This window comes from Sceloporus occidentalis, unplaced genomic scaffold (assembly GCF_023333645.1).
Source record: "Sceloporus occidentalis isolate IW3139 unplaced genomic scaffold, rSceOcc1.0.p SCAF_1, whole genome shotgun sequence".
Taxonomy (NCBI): Eukaryota; Metazoa; Chordata; class Lepidosauria; order Squamata; family Phrynosomatidae; genus Sceloporus; species Sceloporus occidentalis.
Window position 1 is genome coordinate 75833137 of NW_028316981.1, and position 20347 is coordinate 75853483.

Consider the following 20347-nt stretch of genomic DNA (forward strand, 5'->3'; position numbering starts at 1 on the left):
AGAACTGGCCAATATCAAAATGAATTGGTTCAAATAATAACAGCAAGTTGCTAGGCATACTCATGAAATGTTAGGAAGAAAGGGCTGTGAAACAGTGCCAGTCCTATCTGCTCTAAGCTATCTTAAGGTGTAGTGACGTGAAGAACATCTGGGGACCATTTACACCAAACACTTATAGTGCTATGATTCCACTTTAACTGCTATGGTTCAATCTTATGGAATCCTAAGTGTTATAGTTTTCTGAGGCTCTACAGGGGTTCACTGGCTGAATCCCGAAATTTCCTGCCTAAACTGCCGATTCCAGAATGTCATAGGATGGAAGAATGGCAGTTCAAGTGAAATAATAGCACTAAACATGTGTCGTGTGAATGCACCCCTGTTGTCACTGATGAAGTAAGATTCAGATACTATTTCTGTTGGCGTCATATGTGGAATGGGAGAAGGAATCATCTTTTAAGCAACAAATGACCTTGATAGTCAGTCCCTTACACCTTCCCAGCTAAATTGGATTTATGGAACAAATGTACTTTATGGTTGGAAACACACTACCCTCAAACTTTCAAATAAGTTATGGCCATGAACACTCAGAAAATTTTTGATGCAGATTTTATTAGGTTCTTTTTCAGCTATGAAATTACCAAAAAGATGGTTCTTAATCAGCCTATTAAGAGCAAAAAATATTGCACAGATGCCAACTGTACAGTGGGAAGCAAATATTAAGGGAATTTATGACAAAAAAATTCATAAGGAGTAGAAATGGAGAAATGTCGAAGTGGGTGAAAAAATCTCTGACATTAACTTTTACTGAATTTTGGTTAAGGTTTACAGAATATTTGAACAGTACATATTCTGCAACCTATCTTTAATATCTTGTAAGATATAATTTGCAAAAATTGCCATTACCGATTTTTCAACTGCAGTTCCAATATATAAAGGAGTAAGTTCCCTTGAATCCACACATTGGGTTGTACTGTCACCTGCCCAGTTTTGACCATGTTGATGGGAAATTATATGGCTGAGATTGTTGGCTTTTCTTGCCAAGTGTATTGTAATTGTTATAATTTGTTAGTGTAGTAGACATTTTTAATGCTCAAATGTAATATCTAAAACAAACAGCAGTGCTACTGAAAAACTATGCTAAAACTATAGAAGTTTGGGAAACTCCAAACATTCTGGCTGTAATTCTGTGTAAAGCACCAGTGGACAACTGTGGTCCTCCAGACATGTTTGGCCTCTTAGTTCCATCAGCCCTACCCAGCTTCATAGGCGATGAGGAATTATGGGAGCTGAAGCCCACAGTGTCTTCTCCCCTGCTATAAAAGCACAATTTAGAGATATATGATTCAAAAGGATGTAGGACTACCTCAAGTCTAGAAAGAAGCTAGACAGTGTCTTTACTCCTAATATTGTAAGCAGTGAGTATATTTTGATCATTTAGTTCACTAACATTGTAAGTTAGGTGCTGCTGATTCACAAGTATATTTGTACATGCTTCATTCTTGTTTTTCAGGTCCAGAACAGTTTCATAGGAGAACACACCAATTTTGATCTTCTGCAAATTTCTTGGCCGGCTGGAAGAAAAAAAGTTGGCTTAAATGCTGAACAGCATTTGATATTTTAAAGTGGAAAGACTCAGATAACTTATGGACAAAAATGCTAAAAAAGATAGAACAAGCAGATTTCATCAAATCTATCCCTAGGTTGCAATCTTCTGCATCCAAAACCCAGAATTCTGTAAGATGCAGCCATGGCAGTTAAAGTGGTATGAAAGTGGTATAATTGTACAGTGTGAAAGAGAGATATTTGAGGTTCTAAATGTATGGTTTTTAGGCCCCAGGCTCCTATGAAGAAGAGCAGGCTATGAATCAAGTGGATGCCAAAAATCATGGGACCTCAAGTCCCATTCCTCTCAGTGATTGCATGACATGTGCGTGGCAGCATTGGAATAGCTGTGTGACTGCATTGCCATTAGAGAGAATGTGGTGGGGCTGCTCCAATCCACAGATGACAAGCCTGCAGATAGAAAGGGCTGACTGTATTTCCTTTACTTATTTCCAGTAACTCTGAATCAGTGATGATTCAACCCTAAGGGACAGTTTATTCATGCAATTCTCCCAAAGCAAATTCTTCATGTAAATATGACTCTGGTTCACAAATTTCATGTGGCGATAATAATAATAATAATAATAATAATAATAATAAAATTTATTTGCATCCCGCCCCTCTGAGAACAATCGGGGTGGCTAACAAAGTTTAAAAGATGAGCAAGTGAAAGCCTGCACATGTGAACCATTCTAAAACTATGCTCGGGGGACAATGTCAAGATATGTGTGCACATTGCATTGAAATTTCTGAACAATCAGTTGGAGAGTTTGAAACATTACATGAGAAAATGACCCAAACTCATGTCTACCTTGTATGTTTTCTAATCTGAATACCAGTAGGAGCCCCACTTGTGTCAACAGTACCTGCACATTCCAGGAGGTCACAGGCTCACTGCCTTTTTTGCAGCACTGCCTTGTTAGGCAAAAGGATGCTTCCATAGAGAACCAATCCCAACCTTTTCCCCGGGCTACATTTGCTGTTGGATCTGCTGGATCCATGATCACAGGACTATGAACAAAAACATACATTAGTTTTATGAAGAAATATTTCAGGGTATGTAAACTAACAGAAAAATAACCATGAAGGAATACGCAATTAATTTTCTGATTATAAGAGAGTTAAACATGCTATGGATTGATGACTCCAACAAAAAAAAAATACTTTTGATTGTTTAATCTCATTTTAACTTTTGTGGATTTTTAATATTTTTTAAAAAAATTATTGTAACCTGTAACATTGTGTCCTGAATTGAGAAAAAGGCAGGACAACAACAAAAGAACTCCTACACATTCCAAATAAAACCCACTTTCTAATACACTGTTTTATGTTTGTCTTTCTTCCTTTTTCTCAGGGGGCCTCCAAATCAGCCTTCTGTTGTTGTATGCCAGCAAGTCAATTCTGATAAAAGGGTACCTAAAGGCGAATTGATCACTGGGTAGTCTTAGTAACTCTTTTTTAAAAGACCAGAAGTCTGGCAAAAGCAGTTTGTACCTCTGTCAGTAGCCCTCTGGATAGGCAGCAGTGGCATCACTAGGGCTGGTGTCACTTGATGTGGTAACTCATCTTCTCCCATACCACACCATGCAGAATCCATAGTAATTTTTAATATTAAAGTTACTTATAAATTGTAATTCCCATATATCGCTGAATGTAATACCAATAATTGTGACATAAACAACTGGCAAAATTAAAACTATACCTTTAAATTACAATATAATATGCATGGTTTAAATGTATTTACACTTGTCCCTCCACATTTGCGGTTTTGACTTTTTCATATTTGATTATTCACGGATTTTATTAATATGTTCTTGCTAAGAATATCTAGGTCCTCCAGGGCAACTCTATGGCCAACTTTAACCAAAAGTCACACTGAAGGACCTAGAAATTCCTAGAGCGAGCACTCCACTAGGAATTTGTAGCAACTCCAATGCAATTCTATAGTCGGTGTCTCTGGATGATTCCTAGAGAGGTGCTCTGTCAGGTAAAAACTTATTGAAGTCAAAGGCTTTCATGGCTGGCATCCATGGCTTTTTTGTGAGTTTTTCGGGCTATGTGGCCATGTTCTAGAAATTTTTCTTCCTGATGTTTCACCAGCATCTGTGGCTGGCATCTTCAGAGAATGCTTTGCCTGGAAAAAGTTGGGTGTATATATACTGTGTGAGCCTGGGAATGCAGGACTGATTTGCATGTGTATTGTTCTGTATTGATAGCTGGCTTCAGGCTGGGAGGCTAATACAAAAGAGGATTAATGTCTGCTAATTGGTGATCATTATCTGCTGGGAAAGCCCCTGCCTCTGAATGGTTTCCCATTTGCATTTGCTGAGGAATAGCAAAGACTATTAGCAGACACTAATCAAAATAGCAAAATTAGCAGACACTAATCCTCTTTTGCATTAGCCTCCCAGCCTGAGGCCAGTGAAAATTTGGTAAAACTGAATGTTTTAAAATATTTTCAATTAAAAGTTGAAAAAAATTAAGCATTTTTAAAAAATTTAAATTTATTTTTTTTAAAAAACCTTTTCTCTTCCCACTGATCCTCGCCCCTACTCAGACTGTCTCTTCAATGTTTTAAAGGGATGCAAGCAAATGCCACAGCCCATTTCTACCAAAGAACAGATGTTTAGGGAGCAGTGGTGTTACCACCACCCCTTAGTATCACCTGGTGTGGCCTGCACCCTCAACCCCTCTCCAGTAACACCTCTGAGTGACAGAAAACAGCAAAGAAGCAGGTGTGGCAGAAGATGAGACAGAAGAGCAGTGTTGCCAATTTCGCGACTTTCACGCGAAAACGGGGACTTTTCAGAGCTTTTCGTGTGATTTTCGCGCCTGGCTCTAATTCGGTGCCTTTTCCGTGACTTTGGCCCTTTCAGCTCCAGCCTGCTGGAGTGTAACAGTTTTCAGCCAATCAGAGAGAGGGCTGGAGAAAAAACTCTCTCTCTCTCTCTCTCTCTCTCTCTCTCAATGATGTTTATCACACTATGCTCTTAAAGAGCTACTATTCCAGTGTGACTCCTCTAGCAGCCTCCTGTTGCATGCTGGGATTGGCAGTTTTAAGGAGCTGAACTTCTCTGCCTGAGAATTCTAAATACCCCTCCTTAAAACTGCCAATCCCAGCATGCAACAGGAGGCAGCTAGAGGAGTCACACTGGAATAGTACCTCTTTAAGAGCATAGTGTGATAAACATCAATGACTCCCTCTGAGAGAGCGAGGACCGAGCAAGAGCAAACCAACCAACCGTTTGGAGGAATCATACTAACAGTTTTCAGCCAATCAGAGAGAGGACAGTGATTGCCCCCCCCCCCCCTCAGGCATTCTCAGGCTCCAGGGGAAAGCAAAGTGGCTGCTGTGTGATCATGTGAATGTGATGTCCCTGAGTGTGTGTGTGTGTGTGTGTTAGTGATTAAATATGCCTCTGAGCATGGGCAGAGCACCTGGTAAGTTGGCATCCCTGCTGCCCTGTCTTCCAAGAATTTTGTTTTGTGGCTCTCTTTTTCGTCCATCCATACTGCAGAAATAATCCAGTTTGGCACTGCTTCTAACTGCAAGGCTCCCTGCGATGATGGGATTCTGGGCACAACAAACCACCAAGCCCAGAATTTCATGCATGGAGCCCTGGCTGCCGGTAAAAGCAGTGTCTCAACATGTCACAACAAACTACAATTCCCAGGATTCCCTGGTTTGACAAGGGAATTGCCTCCACGCTTCCAGATCACAGCCCCAGAGAATGAGTCTACAGGATATCAGTGTTGCCAGTTTAAGTCCACTTCTTCAGCTGCATTTGGATTTAATAATGATAATAATAATGATAATAATAATAATGGTGATGATGATAGAGAGATCTTGTAGCACCTTTGAGTCTCACTGAAAGAAAAGTTGGCAGCATGAGCTTTCCTAGACTTAAGCGTATTTCCTCAGATGCATGGGAATTGTAGTTCATTGTGGCACCAGAGCTCTTTCTCACAAAACTACAATTCCCAGAGTTCCCTAGCACTGAGCCAGGGCAGTTAAAGCGGTCTCAAACTGGATTATTTCTGCAGTATGGATTGGACCTTGAGCATTTTTAATAACTAAGGTCCAAAACACACTGCAGAAATAATCCAGTTTGTGACCGCTTTAACTCTCCTGGCTCAGTGCTAGGGAATCCTGGAAATTGTAGTTTGTTGTGGCACCAGAGCTCTTTTTGATAAAGAAGGCTCAATGTCTCACAAAACTACACTTCCCAGGGTTCCCTAGCATTGAGCCAGGGCAGTTAAAGCAGTCTCAAACTGGATTATTTCTGCAGTGTGTCTTGGACCCAACTCAGGCTGCATCTTCACTCCAGACTCCAGAGACAATTCCCAGGGTTCCATAGCACTGAGCCAGGACACCTAAAGTGGTCTTGAACTGGTTTATTTCTGCAGTGTGTCTTGGACCTAACTCAGGCTGCATCTTCACTCCAAAGACAACCCAGTTTCATACCGTTTTTACTGCCATGGCCCACTGCTATGAAATCCTGGGAATTGTAGTTTGTTGTCACACCAGAGTTTACTGAGAGAGAAGGTTAAATGTCTCTGAAAACTAGAATTCCCAGGATTCCCTAGCACTGAGCCATGGCAATTAAAAGGGTGTCAAACTGGATTTGTTTCTGCAGTGCGGTTGCAGCCAAACACGTTTCTATTTGGTACAAAGCTTCCTGAACCCCCTTCATGTCAAAATAAATATCTTAAAAGGACTAAAAGATTCTTTGTTTGGTTCAATGGTGATTTTGAGAGTTGAAATAAGTTACAATTATTTTTATTCAATTATGTTTACGTTTATTTGCAAAACATCCACCATTTTAACATTATGGGAATTTTCCGGGAATTGTGACTGAATATTCCGTGTGATGTGGGGGGATTCAGTGGGTTTTGGACAAACATTTCCGGGAATTATCTCCGAGGCTTGTTGGCAACACTGCAGAAGAGGTAACAGAAAGCGAAAGAAACAGAGAAGCAGAGAGGGAGAGGCAGTAGGAGAGAGAAAAGAGTGTAGTAGGTACGTAGAACAATGAGGGAGTGGAAGAAACCAAGAGAAAAAAGGAGGAATAATGAGTGAGACAGAGAGAGAGCAAATAGACATTGAGAGAGGAAATGATGGCAAAATGCAGGAGAAAAGGTGGTAATGGCAGAACATGAGAGAAAAGAAGTGGCAGAAAGTAAGCAAAAGGAGAGGTGGCAGAAGGCAACGGGAAAAAGGGAGATTACAAAAGAGGGAAGGATGGCTCTCTGGCTTCCTTTACTGCTGGCAAACATCCTTGCTCAAGGGCCACTTGTGGCTTGAGAAGTATTCTTCAGGAAATGTAGCTCTACAAGTGTCTAGTAAAAGACCCTTCCCACCATATTATGCTGAGACAGAAGTCTTGGGCACGTTTACTCTGGAGGATTAGACAACAACTATTTACAAATTTTAGTACCACCAGGAGGCAGATGAGGGCTGAAGAGTGGGAAGGTCACCTTAGGTTGCTGGGAATAACCATAAAAGGTTGGAGGAACAAAGCTGTATGGGCTGTGGGACTATTGCATTGCATAAACTAGGCTACTGTCCTCATTAAGGGACCACTGGTCATGCTGGCTGGGTGATTCAGGAGCTGGAGCCCTCAAAAGGTAAACTTTCCAGGTTCTCCTCAGGAGGATGCTGTCCTGCTGTTTCCATAGAAGGTTCAACTGGCAGTCTGACCAGGCTTATATATATGGAAGTGTGTAGGGAGGAGCAGCAGGAGGGGCTGGTGGCTTCTATGCTAGTGAAGCAGTGAACACACTCAGCGGTTTAGCCGAAACGTTAAAGAAACCTATTCTGTGGCTAAGGTTCAACACCTTGGAGAGTTTCTGCGTAATTTCCATGGAAGCCACCAGCCATCCCTGCAAGTGCTGGAATGCTAATTTGCTTTCGGCCTCTGGCTGAAAAGCCCTCTATGCTAGTCCTGACACAGAAACTAATTCTACTGAGTTACCCATGGCCCACAAGTCAGAACTATCTCTGACCTTATTCTCAAGTTGTGCTTCTTTGGCCTAGTGGGAGATGCTGACTTCATGTATCAAAATGCAGCTTTTGCAAATGAATTAACTATGCGTGCTGGCACTTGGAGGCTGTACAAGTGTGCTGAAGAGGAAATCAGAGGTACTGTATCTTTAAAAATAGAGAGAAAGAAAGACTGGTGGTGTCTCTGGCCATGCTGACAGAAGTATCTGTAAGGAAGATCAACAAGAGAAAGCAAGCATTCTTACCGTTGTCCCTTCAGGTGTTCTTTTACATGTGCCCCTATTGTGGGCTCCTCGAGGCTGTAGTACTCTGTCCAATAGATACAGAGCTCTTTATACTGAACCAGGAGTTTCATCACTGTGCAAAACCCTTCTGCTGTGCTGAACTGCTCTTTTCGACCAGTCCCTTCTTCCCAAGCATAGATGGCCAGCAGTTCCAAGGCAAACTTGGGTGGAAGGGATACTGATGGATCTCTCTCTCTCAGGCCCTGTTTTAAAAGAGGAGGACCAAAATCAGTTAAGTCAGAGGAGACTGTAGATCCTTGTCCTACATCCACCTCTGTCCTAGTGATCATGGCACATTATTTTATATCTCTACACAGAATTTTCTGTGCATGTATGAAAATGCCTCCATTTATTTGCCAGGCTACTGACTCTGTGTCCATGACATTGTAAAGAGGACATTACACTTTGACGAAAGAGTTTTAAAAAGTAATGTTTTGTGAATATAAGAAAGTGATTGAAGGTCAGAGTAAATGAACTGGGAAGAGTAAGTGAGGTGAAGAGTAAACGTGTTTGAAGGTGAATGGGAAGATCTGGAAATTCAATAAAGGCATGAGAACAGAGAGGAGGAAGAGAGAGAGGGCGAAGAGTGGGTATTTGTAGAGGAAGTAAATAAGGGAAGGTATTGAGTAGATGGAACAGAGAGAGGAAGTAGGAGATGACCATCATCGTCAATTAGAACAATTAGAATAACCAGATTGACAATTTGTAAGAATGTGGGTAAGATGAGTAAGTCTGGAATATATGTTTGTGTAATGTATGAGTTGATGTATGATGTGGAAAAATTTCCTTTGGTAATATCTGTCATGGTTTTTTATGAATGTGTAATGTTTTTAAAATTTAATAAAAATTTTCAAAAAGAAAAAAGAAAAAGTAATGTTTTGGAACACAGCTCCCAGAGTCCCCCAGATTCCTGGCTTGGTGTTTCTGGGAGCTGTAATGTCCCAAACCAACTTTTTTGAGGCTCTACAAGCTGTTAATTTCCTCTGAACTTCAGGACCAAATGGTAACATGTGTGTATGAATGTAATATCCAAATCACCCTGGGCTACAGAGAGGAAATACAATCCTTATAATAGTATGGTTTTACAGGGATAGCAAATTTCACATTCCTCTGTGCTTACTCAATTAGTAAGCTGTGTGCAATAAAAATAAATAGTGATCATAGTTTTTTGTGGGTTTTTCGGGCTATGTGGCCATGTTCTAGAAGATTTTCTTCCTGATGTTTCGCCAGCATCAGTTACACAAGAAAAATCATTCCATGTAATACTTATTCAATGCATGAGGACGGGAATTCCTGGACATATCCCAATTCCTGACAAACAGTATTAAAAAATCATATAAAATGACATTTATATAAAACAATAGAATGACATGGGTGCAAAACACACTGCAGAAATAATCCAGTTTGACCCTGTTTTAACTGTCCTGGCTCAGTGCTAGGCAATCCTGGGAATTGTAGTTTATCGTGGCACCAGAGTTCTTTGACAGAGAAGGCTAAATGTCTCACAAAACTACCATTCCCAGAATTACCTAGCATCCAGCCAGGGCAGTTAAAATATTCTCAAACTGGATTATTTCTGGAATATGTTTTGGATCATACTTGAAAAGCAGCTTGTGCTTTAACTTGAAATTTTAGGATAACATTTCCTTAATGCTGAAAATGTGACATTGGCCCGGTACAGACTGCCGGAAAGCGGCAGTCTGGGGATTATTTTAGGGTTCAGGAGTGTGGAGCAACCACATGGGCCCGAGCCCTACTGCACGGTGGCACCATCATGGCGAAGCCCCATCCACATGGGGGGTGCCATGATAATGCAAGCGCAGTGCAGCGTCCGCACGTTATGGCGCCGTGCTTGTGTCATCGCTGCATGACAGTGCACCAATAGCGCACTCATGGTGTTCATTGTGCACAGCAAAAAGAACCCACTTTTAGCGAGTTCTTTTTGGTGTGGAGGGAAGTCGTGAGGCACCCCTCAGCAGCAAAAACAGGCAGCTCTAGCCCACTCTTTCGGGGTGGTCTGTTGAGCCCCATTGTCAACATAATTATTTCACAATTGGTGTGCAAACATTTAAAAAGGCACTCTCTCTTCTTGAATAATACACATCCCTCAATGGGAGTGAACAGAATCCCTGGTTAAATGCCTGTACTGCAACCACTCACTCACAAATCAAAAGGTTGTTACTTCAATCCCAGCCAGGGGTTCAGGGTCGACTCAGCCTGGCCTCCTTCTGAGGTTGCTAAATTGAGTACCCAGCTTGTTGGGGGCAATTAGCTTACAGTTGTAAACTGCTTAGGGAGTGTTTAAGTACAGTAATAAGTGGTATAGAAATGTACTTGCTATTGCTATTGCTAATCTCTCAAAGTCCTGAGGCACAAGTACAAAGTTTGAAAAAGTATCCTTACAGCCATGCCCTCAGAGCCAATTAGTAGCTGGAGGAAGGAGGAAAACGCTTGGGCAGCATCCAGCTGTGGCTCTGCAGTCAGGAGAAGGGAGAGGACATGAAGGGTGTGCATGTGTGTAATGGAGATGAAGATGGATGATATCTCTGTACTCACAGCTGCAGAACAGCAAATGTACATTGAGCAGTCAACTCTATCCTCTCTAGAACACTAATTGCCATTTGGGCACGATCAAGCACTGAAAATATCAGTTGTGATGGGGCAGAAGCAGAAAGGCTGGAACTACACTGAGAAAGTGTTATATTCTACCAACATGATGTAGGAACCCAGTCTCCAAAAAGCTCCCGGATCCACAGGCAGCATTGCTAGTAGTGCATGTAGGCAAAAAGTTTGGCCCTTGCTCCCACCTGTGAAGACAGGGAAAGGAGAGGACCAGCATGGGATCTGATCTCTGGTATGGCAAGTCTAAGAGGCCAAATGGCAGCAGATCAAGGGAGCAGGAGGCACTTGTGGCCAACAGCCTCCATGTCTGTGGATGAAGTGGATCTGCTTCAAGTTTTAGTCCAGACTTTTAAAAAGTTATCCACAGTAGTGAGCCTTACTCCCAAATTGGTTCTCCAGCCTGGTTAGCTCTTGTACAGTTTAAACTAAAAACCAGAGCTGATTCACCACCCACTGATATGAAAGCCACCACAGCTGTTGACAGGGAAGAGGGAAAAGGGGTCAGAGACCAAAGCAGAGACCTGGAAACCTTACTGTCCTTGCTGTAATCCAAAGAGAAGGAAGAGCTCACCTTCTTGCACTCCTTGTACCAGTGTTTGACTAGACGAAGCAGACCCTTGACTTTGGCTGGGCAGTGCTTCACAAAATTCCTCTGCAGTTCCGTGAAAGAAGTATTGAACTCACCAGGCTTTCCACCTGCCTGGATGAGAGCTATGTAGACTTGAGGAGGTGGCTTGTATGACAGAGTTATCTGTCCTGGAGTGGGAAGAGAGATTGAATGTGGGTTATCATAAGACTTTTGTACTGTGTCCTTTCCTCTCAGGCAGATCTGGGAAACTGCTGGCCCTCCAGCTGGATTGGTCTTCAAGTCCCATCAACACTATCATGGTCAATGGTAAAAGACAATGGGAGCTGTGGATCAAAACACCTGGGGAACCAGTGTTCCCCATCTTTGTTGTAAACAGGCTGCATTATGTGCAGAGATTTCAGCAGCTGCGGTGGCCCAGCACTGGCAATGGCAGGCAGGAGGACAGAAAAGCATTTCACCAGCTGCCTTCTTGGCCAGACAAAAGGGAGAGAAAAGGCCACTTCAGAGCAGAGGAGCTGGTTTTGTTGCCTTTGCTAGGTTATTGGCAGCAGTAAATGTATGGTTCAGAATAACAAGGTAGGTTCTGAGTGTTTTCCTTTTCTTTTCAACACAGCTATTTATTCTCTGGGAAAGTGATAAACAACATTGTTGCACTACTTTTCTGTTATCTAATCACTTCTTTCTTTTTTGTGTTAGAGGATAAAGGTTTTTAAAATGTATTTCAGGCAGTTATGAAGTCGTTGTGGAAATGTGAAGTCAAAGGCTTTCATGGCGAGCATCCATAGTTTTTCGGGCTATGAAGCCATGTTCTAGAAGATTTTATTCCTGACGTTTTGCCAGGAGCTGTGGCTGGCATCTTCAGAGAAATCTTCATTGGGGGGCTCTTAATTACATAGGCTGCTCCTTCTTCCAAAGCTTTGGGAAACTGATTTTTTTAAAACTTTGAAATTCTTGCTCAATCTGCCCTTATGGAGGTGGGCTTGAGGAAATGATAAATGATCTGTATCTTGAAATCTAGGAATCTATCAAACTGAAAGGAAGTGTACTAATTGCTATGAGACATCTCTATTTTAGAAGATTGGTCAGAGTTATACAACTCTCATAGTTGTGGCAGAGCTGCAAGGAAAAAAGGTAGGAAGACACCATTACCAATGAAAGAAAAGGAGGTGACTTACTTTACTGGGTTAGGTGATTTTTCAAGCTGCCCCTCCCACAGTGCTTCTGCCTTGAAGAACTCCAAAGCCATGATTCATCAAATAGGTGACTCACAGACAACTTCCTTCCTTGCTCCTGCTACCACTCCCACTACGCTTCAGTTTGTGCAGTCATGAAAGTATTTGTTTCATCAAGGTCCAAAATACACTGCAGAAATAATCCAGTTCTGGGCATTGTGTCCGGTTCTGGGCACCACAATTTAAAAAAGATGTTGAAAAACTGGAACGTGTCCAAAGGAGGGCGACTAAAATGGTGAAAGGTTCGGAAACCATGTCCTATGAGGAACGACTTAAGGAGCTGGGGATGTTTAGCCAGGAGAAGCGAAGGTTAAGAAGTGATATGATAGCCCTGTTTAAATACTTGAAGAGATGTCATACTGAGGGGGGAGCTGACTTGTTTTCAGCTGCTCCAGAGACTAGGACCCGAAACAATGGATGCAAGCTACAACAAAAGAGATTCCACCTCAACATTAGGAGGAACTTCCTGACAGTAAGGGCTGTTTGACAGTGGAACACACTCCCTTGGAGTGTAGTGGAGTCTCCTTCCTTGGAGGTCTTTAAACAGAGGCTGGATGGCCATCTGTCAGGGATGCTTTGATTGAGAGTTTCTGTATGGCAGGGGGTTGGACTGGATGGCCTTTGCGGTCTCTTCCAACTCTATGATTCAGTTTGAGACTGCTTTAACTGTCCTGGCTCAGTGCTAGGGAATCTTGGGAATTGTAGTTTATTGTGGCACTAGAGCTCTCTGACAGAGAAGACCAAATGTCTCACAAAACTACAGTTCCCAGAATTCCCTAGCATTGAGCCAGAGCAGTTAAAGCAATCCCAAACCAGATTATTTCTGCAGTGTGTTTTGGACCTAACAGCTTGCCACAAATAGGATACTGACCAAGATGTCTAGTCAGCATAAATGATAATCACAATGACAACACTCATAGTGTATTTCAAAAGAAAATGACCATGAGACCGTGCTTGGATGTCTTGGCTGAGATTAGCTGAACATGGCACTACTACGATCTTGGGACAGATTCAATGTAAAAAGAGTTGTAGGTTAGAAAATCCAACCAGTCAGCTTAGCTAGTGGTTTTATATATACATGGTATTTCCTGGTAGATAATTATTTGTATTCATTCAGCTTGCCACAACCCAAGCACCGAGTGAATACAAAAACATAAAAAGTTGCTTTACGCTGAGTTGGGAGGTCCATTAATGTAGCCCAGCACTGCCAGCTCTGACTGGCAGTGGAAATTCTCCAGGGCTCCAGGCGGAAGTCTTCTCTTATCTCCTTCCCACCTGGAGACCTTTGGCATTCTCTGGTGGCCTCTCCTCCACGTTCTGGGCATACTCTGCATAGCTACTGAAATCAGAGAAAATTTCTGTTTATGGTACCTATAATGAAGGTCAGGTCTCTCACCTAAAACATCAAATGCTGGAAGAATGTCCACCTCAACAGCTTCCTTCTTCTTCCTTGATTGCATGGTGAGAGAGAGTGAGCGTCGTCCTTCACCTTTTACTTGTGGGGGCAGGATATCAACATTGAAGGCCAGGCTCCTGTGGCACCGGAACAGATTCTGCTCAATGATACTGATCACAGAGGCACGTTTTTGTGCCTGATCCTGGTAACTGGAGAAACAGCTGAGGAAAATAACCAGATCAGCATCTGAGTTGTCATCCAAGGTTGTCCCTTTTCCTGCAGAGCCCCCCTGCAAAGAAGAAGGGTATAGTTATTGCAGGGAACTACAAAGTGAAGCCCTCATTGTGCGTGTGCCATCCACAGGGCTGTGGGGGGGGGGGGGGACGGGACTTTGATTCTTCCAGATTCCTGTTATTATGGCAAAAATATTTGAAAGCCTCCAGGAGAGGTGATTCATTTTTAAAATAGGTTGCATGTTCCTCTTGTCCTATTTAACTTTAAAAGTCCTGCTTTTCAAAACCAGATACAGTGGGCCCTTGGTATCTGCTGGGGTTTGTTTCCAGGACCCCTCCACCCCATGGATACCAAAATCTGTAGAAGTTTACGTCTCATTAAATACAATTAATATTAAAATGGTGTCCTTTATATAAAATGGCAAAATCAAGATTTGCTTTTTAGAGTTTATATAGATAGATAAGATAGATAGTATGACCACAACTGTGCAACATCTGACCTTCAGGGATAAGGGAAAATACTACAATAATCAGTGCAGAGAAATAGAAGACAACAATAAAAAGGGAAGAAAGAGAGACCTCTACCCAAAAAATCTGAAAAATTAAAACCAAATTCAAACTAAGGGCTGGGACGCTCTATGGAGAAAAAAAGAACAAAATACAGGAACAAAAAGAAATAAAAAGATGCTGGAGGGAATACACAGAATAGTTATACAAAAGAAATGAGGAAATGAATTACATTTGGAATGAGGAGCCATGTGAAGACAAATCCCAAATTCTAAGAAGTGGAATCTGCAATAAAAGAAATGGGGGAAAAATAAATCACCAGGAACAGATGATATCCCAATTGAACTGCTACCGTGCCCACAGACAGATGCAACTTTAGAGTAGCCAACAAATATGAAAAACAAAGAGTTAGCCCTATATACATACAAGACCACAAGAACGGAGATACAAAAGACTGCAGCAACTATAAAACAATATAATCTCACTAATCTCACATGCAAGCAAAATACTGCTCAAAATTCTGCAGCATAGACTCCAATCATACATGGAGAGAGACATTCCAGAAGTGCAAGCAGGATTCAGGAAAAGAAGGGGCACTAGGAACCACATTGCAAACATATGATGGTTAATGAAGCTTGCCAAAGAATTCTGAAAAAGAATCAGTATGTGTTTCCTAGACTACAGCAAAGCATTTGACTATATAGATCATGAATAGCTATGGAACGCACTCAAAGACATGGGGGTGCCACATCGTCCTGGTGAGGAATTTGTACCAGGGCCAGTAGGCCACCATCAGAACAAAATCTGGAGAAACAAGTGGTTCCCAATAGGCAAAGAGATCAAGCAAGGCTGCATCCGATCACCCTGCTTGTTTAACTTATATGCTAAAAACGTCATATGAAAAGCAGAATTAGAATAAGAAAAAGGAGGCGTTAAGACAGGAGGAAGGAACATTAATAGCCTAAGATATGTGGATGACACCATAATATTATCAGAAGACATCCAGCAACTGGAAATGTTAATAAAGAAGGTCAAAGATCAAAGTGCAAAGGCAGGTCTGATGCTGAACATAAAAAACCCAAAAATAATGACCACAGAAGTGGCCAGTCTAGACACTGAGGAAATTGAAATAGTTAAAGAATTCCCATATCTAGGATCAAGCATTGACCAAAATGGAGACTGCAGTCAAGAAATAAAAAATTAAAAAAAGACTAGGAATGAGAAGAGCAGCTATGAAAAAAAACTGAAAAAGATACTGAAGAGCAAAGACATACAACTGAGCACTAAAGTCAGAATCGTTCAGGTCATTGTATTCCCAGTTACCATGTATGGGTGCGAGAGCTCGACAGTGAAGGAAGCAGACAGAAAAAAAATCAACTCATTTGAAATGTGGTGATGGAGAAGAGTACTTAGGCTACTGTGGACAGCCAAGAAGACAAGCAAATGGGTTCTTGAACAGGCCAGACCAGGGCTCTTCTTGGAAGCTAAGATGATCAAATTGAGACTATTGTACTTTGGGCACATAATGAGAAGGCATGAGTCACTGCAAAAAAACAATAAAATGCTAGGAAAGGTAGAGGGTAGAAGAAGGAGAGGAAGACCACAGACCAGATGGATAACTCGATGGGGGGGTATGGACAAGGGCTTGCAAGTTCTGGGCAAGGCAGTGGAGGATAGGGATTCTTGGAGATGTCTCAACCACAGGGTTGCCATGAGTCAGAGCCCACTCGAGGTCAGCTAACAATATATATCCATTGAATCCATGGATAAAGAAACTGTGGATACCTCCAAAGAAGGAGACTCCACCATTCTCTGAGGGACTGTGTTCCACTGTCAAACACTATCTGACTGCCCAAAATATGCCTGTGTTTTACTGTCAGGAAGTAGTTCCTAATATTTAGGTGGAATCTCTTTTCCTGTATCTTGCATCCATTATTCCAGTATTCCAGCTGAGACCTGACCAAAGCAGAATAGAGTGGCATGATTACTTCCCTTGATCTAGAACAGTGGTTCTCAACCTTCCTAATGCTGCAATCCTTTAATACAGTTCCTCATGTTGTGGTGACCCCCAACCAATGGTCTCAGTTCCTAAGACCATTGGAAATATGTGTTTACCAATGGTCTTAGGTGACCCCTGTGAAAGGGTTGTTCGGCTCCTAAAGACCCACAGGTTGAGAAAAAGAATTAGCTCATCTACCCTGCCATTGTTTCTTCAGCTGATCCAGTGTGTTTTTTTTCTGCCAGAAGTCTTCTGCTCAAGAGGCCACCTGGCTCTAGCCTGAGGGAAGAGGAGGCCAAGCTCACCTTGACGGTCTTGATAACCCTGGCATCCATGGAGCACCTCTCCTTCAGGAAAGAGCAGATCCGGTGGACAGCATCCTGGACATTCTCCTGGAACTCCTTGCTGGGCAGGAGATATTTGGTAATGTAGGCATCAAGTTTGTTGGAGGGGGTTTCGTACAACAACTCCATCTCTGCTCTCTGGCACTCCCGATCCCCTGTTGCTGCTCAAGTGCCAAATCTCTCCTCTGCTTAGCCCTATTTATTGGTTCCTCCTTCACTGAGTTGGGACTCAGGCTCTTAAGGTGGAAACCTTTAATTCTCCAAGCCATCATATTCCCCATTACCAGGGAGGGATGTGAGAGCTGGACAGTGAAGAAAGAGGATATACAGAAAACCAGTTCAGGAGCTGTGGGGCTGGAAGAGAGGGCTGGGGATGCAGTGAACAGATAAAAAGACAAACAAATGAGTCCCAGAACAGATCCCTGGAAGCCGAGATGACTAAACTGAAGCTGTCATACTTAAAACACATGATGAGAATGTATGAATTATTTGAATAGACCATAATGCCAGGGAAGGTAGAAGGCAGTAGGAAGAGAGGAAGACCACAGGCCAGATGGACGGACTCAAAGCAGGGAGGTGAGGGACCTGAATCTACAAGATTTGAGCAGACCAGTGGAGGATAAGGGGGTCTTGGAGGTGCTTCATCCACAGGGTCACCATGTGTTGAGGTCAACTGTAGAGCAGTTAACAACAACAACAACTAGATAGATATCACATCGCAGATTTGTCTCTCCAAGAAAGCACCATCTTAAAATGGGGAACAATTTCTAGAGACTGAGAAACATTTGAGAGCATTTACCCAGGCGGTCCTGTGCCAGAGACTGGACAGAAAAGAAAGTGAAGGATGAGGCAGAAATCCTCTGAGGAAACCAGAAGGAGCTCCTCACCTAGAGGGAGGGTAGCCTTTCAGCCCTTGCCTGATTTCCAGCAGAGCCATGGAAATGAAGGGGCTCCTTGGCTTCATCCCAACTGACTCTAGACCCATCGATGTCAACACATGGGCTGCTCTGGACAGGACTGGCTTTGGGACCAAGACTCCTTTGTCAGAGGAAAGCTTGGCAACAAGAAAGTGTCATGATTAGAAGTGTTATTATAATACACACACACACACACTGTCCTGGGATCCTCAAATGAAAGCAGGGGAACAAGAAGATGAAGGCTTAGCTTTTTTTAAGGCCTACTTGGGCCAGCCCTCGAGGACTTTAAGTCCTCCTTAAAAACAATCCCAGACTTGCGGAAAGGCCTCTCAAGTTTCGCTTTCTCCAGAAAGCTAGAAACGAAACTTAAAGGCAATTTGCCTTTAGGGAAGGCCAGGGAGTGGCAAAGGGCAAAGGGAGGGATAGAGCACAGCAGTCAAGCAGTTTTGTCTCCAGTAGGTTCTGGGTTCAAGTCCACCTCCCCTGCCTCTGTGCAGACAGAGACTTGGGAAAGACTGGCCTTGGAGATGATGCTGGAGAGTCTCGCCCCCATCCCATGTTTCCAACCCCAGGTGTGGGATGACAAACTCCATCAACTGCCCTGTTTTGATAGCAACTAGAAGGGTTCCATGTCACACATGAAAGAGAGAGAGAGAGAGAGAGAGAGGTGACTAATAGCTGCGGAAAGGGGTTGGCAAAAGGGAAAGAACTTTCTCCTCGCAAGGCTTCTGCTTATTTGACTTGGTTTGCTGTGAGGCCACCTTCACCTACCTATCCACCCTGGGTATGAAATACACCCCCCCCCCCAGCCCTGGCCATCCACTTGGAGTCCTGAGGAGCCCGGCTTCCTTGGCTAAGTCCCTCTGCCTGTCTCCTGCCTCTGACTTGAGAGAACAGCAGGGCCTTTTGTAAAGAGTCATATAGAATCATAGAGTTGGAAGAGACCCCAAGGGCCATCCAGTCCAATCCCATTCTGCCATGCAGGAAATTTCAATCAAAGCATCCCTGACAGATAATAATAATAATAATAATATTTTTTATTTTTACCCCACCTTTCCATAAAAATGATCAAGGCGGCTTACAAGGAATTAAAACATTACAGTACAGAATAAAAACAATTACAATATAAAAATTAAAAACATTACTATGAGGAATGGGAACAGGAATCAGTATAAAACACATATGTCAAGGGCAGAAGATGGAAGAAATCGATTTACAATGGTCCGGGGTCAAAAGAAAAAACAAGGGACAGAGAAAAGAAAAATTAACTAAGGTGGGAATGCCAACCGGAATAAATGCGTTTTTAAGTTTTTCTTAAAAGAATCTAACGATGCGGCGGAGCGGAGCCATCTTATATGCCAGTCGTCTTATACTCCGGAAAATACGGTATTTAATCTGGTTTTTACTTTTGTATCACTTGTGTATTTTTTTTAACGGTGCTTTTTAATCTGTTGTAAACCACCTTGAGTCCTAAATTGGGAAAATGGCAGGATAGAAACAACAACAAATTTTATTTCTTTCCTGCCTCTCCTCAAGGCTCCAGTCAGGGTACACATGTTAAAATACAAAATACACTTTAAAAAGAAAACACATCAAACCAAGTTAAGATGGCCATCCAGCCTCTCCTTAAAGACCTCCAAGGAAGAAGACTCCACTCTCTAAGGGAGTGTCCTCCCCTGTCAAACAGCACTTACTGTCAGGAAGTTCCTCCTAATGTTGAGGTGGAATCTCTTTCCATGTAGCTTCCATCCATTGTTCCATTTTCTAATCTCCGCAGCAGCAGAAAACAGACTTCCTCCATCCTCAGTATGACATGCCTTCAGTTATTTAAATAAGACTAAATGCATCTGGTGAAGTAGACTAAAGTCTATGAAAGCTCATGCTGCCAACTTCTTTCTTTCAGTTAGTCTCAAAGGTGCTACGAGATCTCTACAGCTTGATTTGCTCTAAGACTCATTCATTTTTAAATTTTTTGATTACTGTATTTTCTGGCTATAAGACTACTTTTTAACCCAGGAAAATCTTCTCAAAAGTTGAGGGTCATCTTATATGCCGGGTGTCATATTATAGGGCAGGTGCTGAAATGTCCGAGCTGGACTGGAGAATCTGCAGTCGCCACATATGGTGGGGGGAGCTCAAAAACGGCCGCGGCCGCATCCCTGCCATATGCGGCGATTGTATGAAAACAGCTACCGCTCTGATAGTCTTGGAGACAGGGGGCACTGGGCAGGCAGGGAGAGCTGACCAATCCAAGCAGCCTTTGTATACAACAAGGTTTCCTGCTAAGGACCTGCATGTCATAAGCATTTGAATTTAAATTATCATATTGAAATCAAATCTGATGTTTTTTAAATTTTTATTTGGTGTGTGTCGGAAGAGGGGTAGTCTTATACGGTGAGTACATCCCAATCTCTATATTTTAACTGGAAAAGTTGGGGGTCGTCTTATATGCCAGTCGTCTTATACGCCGGAAAATACGGTATTTAATCTGGTTTTTACTTTTGTATCGCTTGTGTTGTTTTTTTAACGGTGCTTTTTAATCTGTTGTAAACCACCTTGAGTCCTAAATTGGGAAAATGGCAGGAGAGAAACAACAACAACAAATTTTATTTCTTTCC

At 42.4% G+C, this 20347-nt stretch overlaps 1 protein-coding gene across 1 annotated transcript; it reads right to left on the minus strand.

Annotated features, from left to right (window-relative positions):
- Positions 1-631: 631 nt before the first annotated feature.
- On the minus strand, positions 632-16967 carry LOC149321628 (2'-5'-oligoadenylate synthase-like protein 2). Its single transcript, XM_089525776.1, has 6 exons — positions 16774-16967; positions 13730-14018; positions 11084-11268; positions 7852-8093; positions 2469-2613; positions 632-1571 (listed from the first exon to the last, which is right to left on the minus strand). The coding sequence occupies exons 1-6, from the start codon at positions 16939-16941 to the stop codon at positions 1524-1526; spliced, it is 1077 nt and encodes a 358-aa protein (XP_089381902.1). The 5' UTR covers positions 16942-16967; the 3' UTR covers positions 632-1523.
- Positions 16968-20347: the final 3380 nt, after the last annotated feature.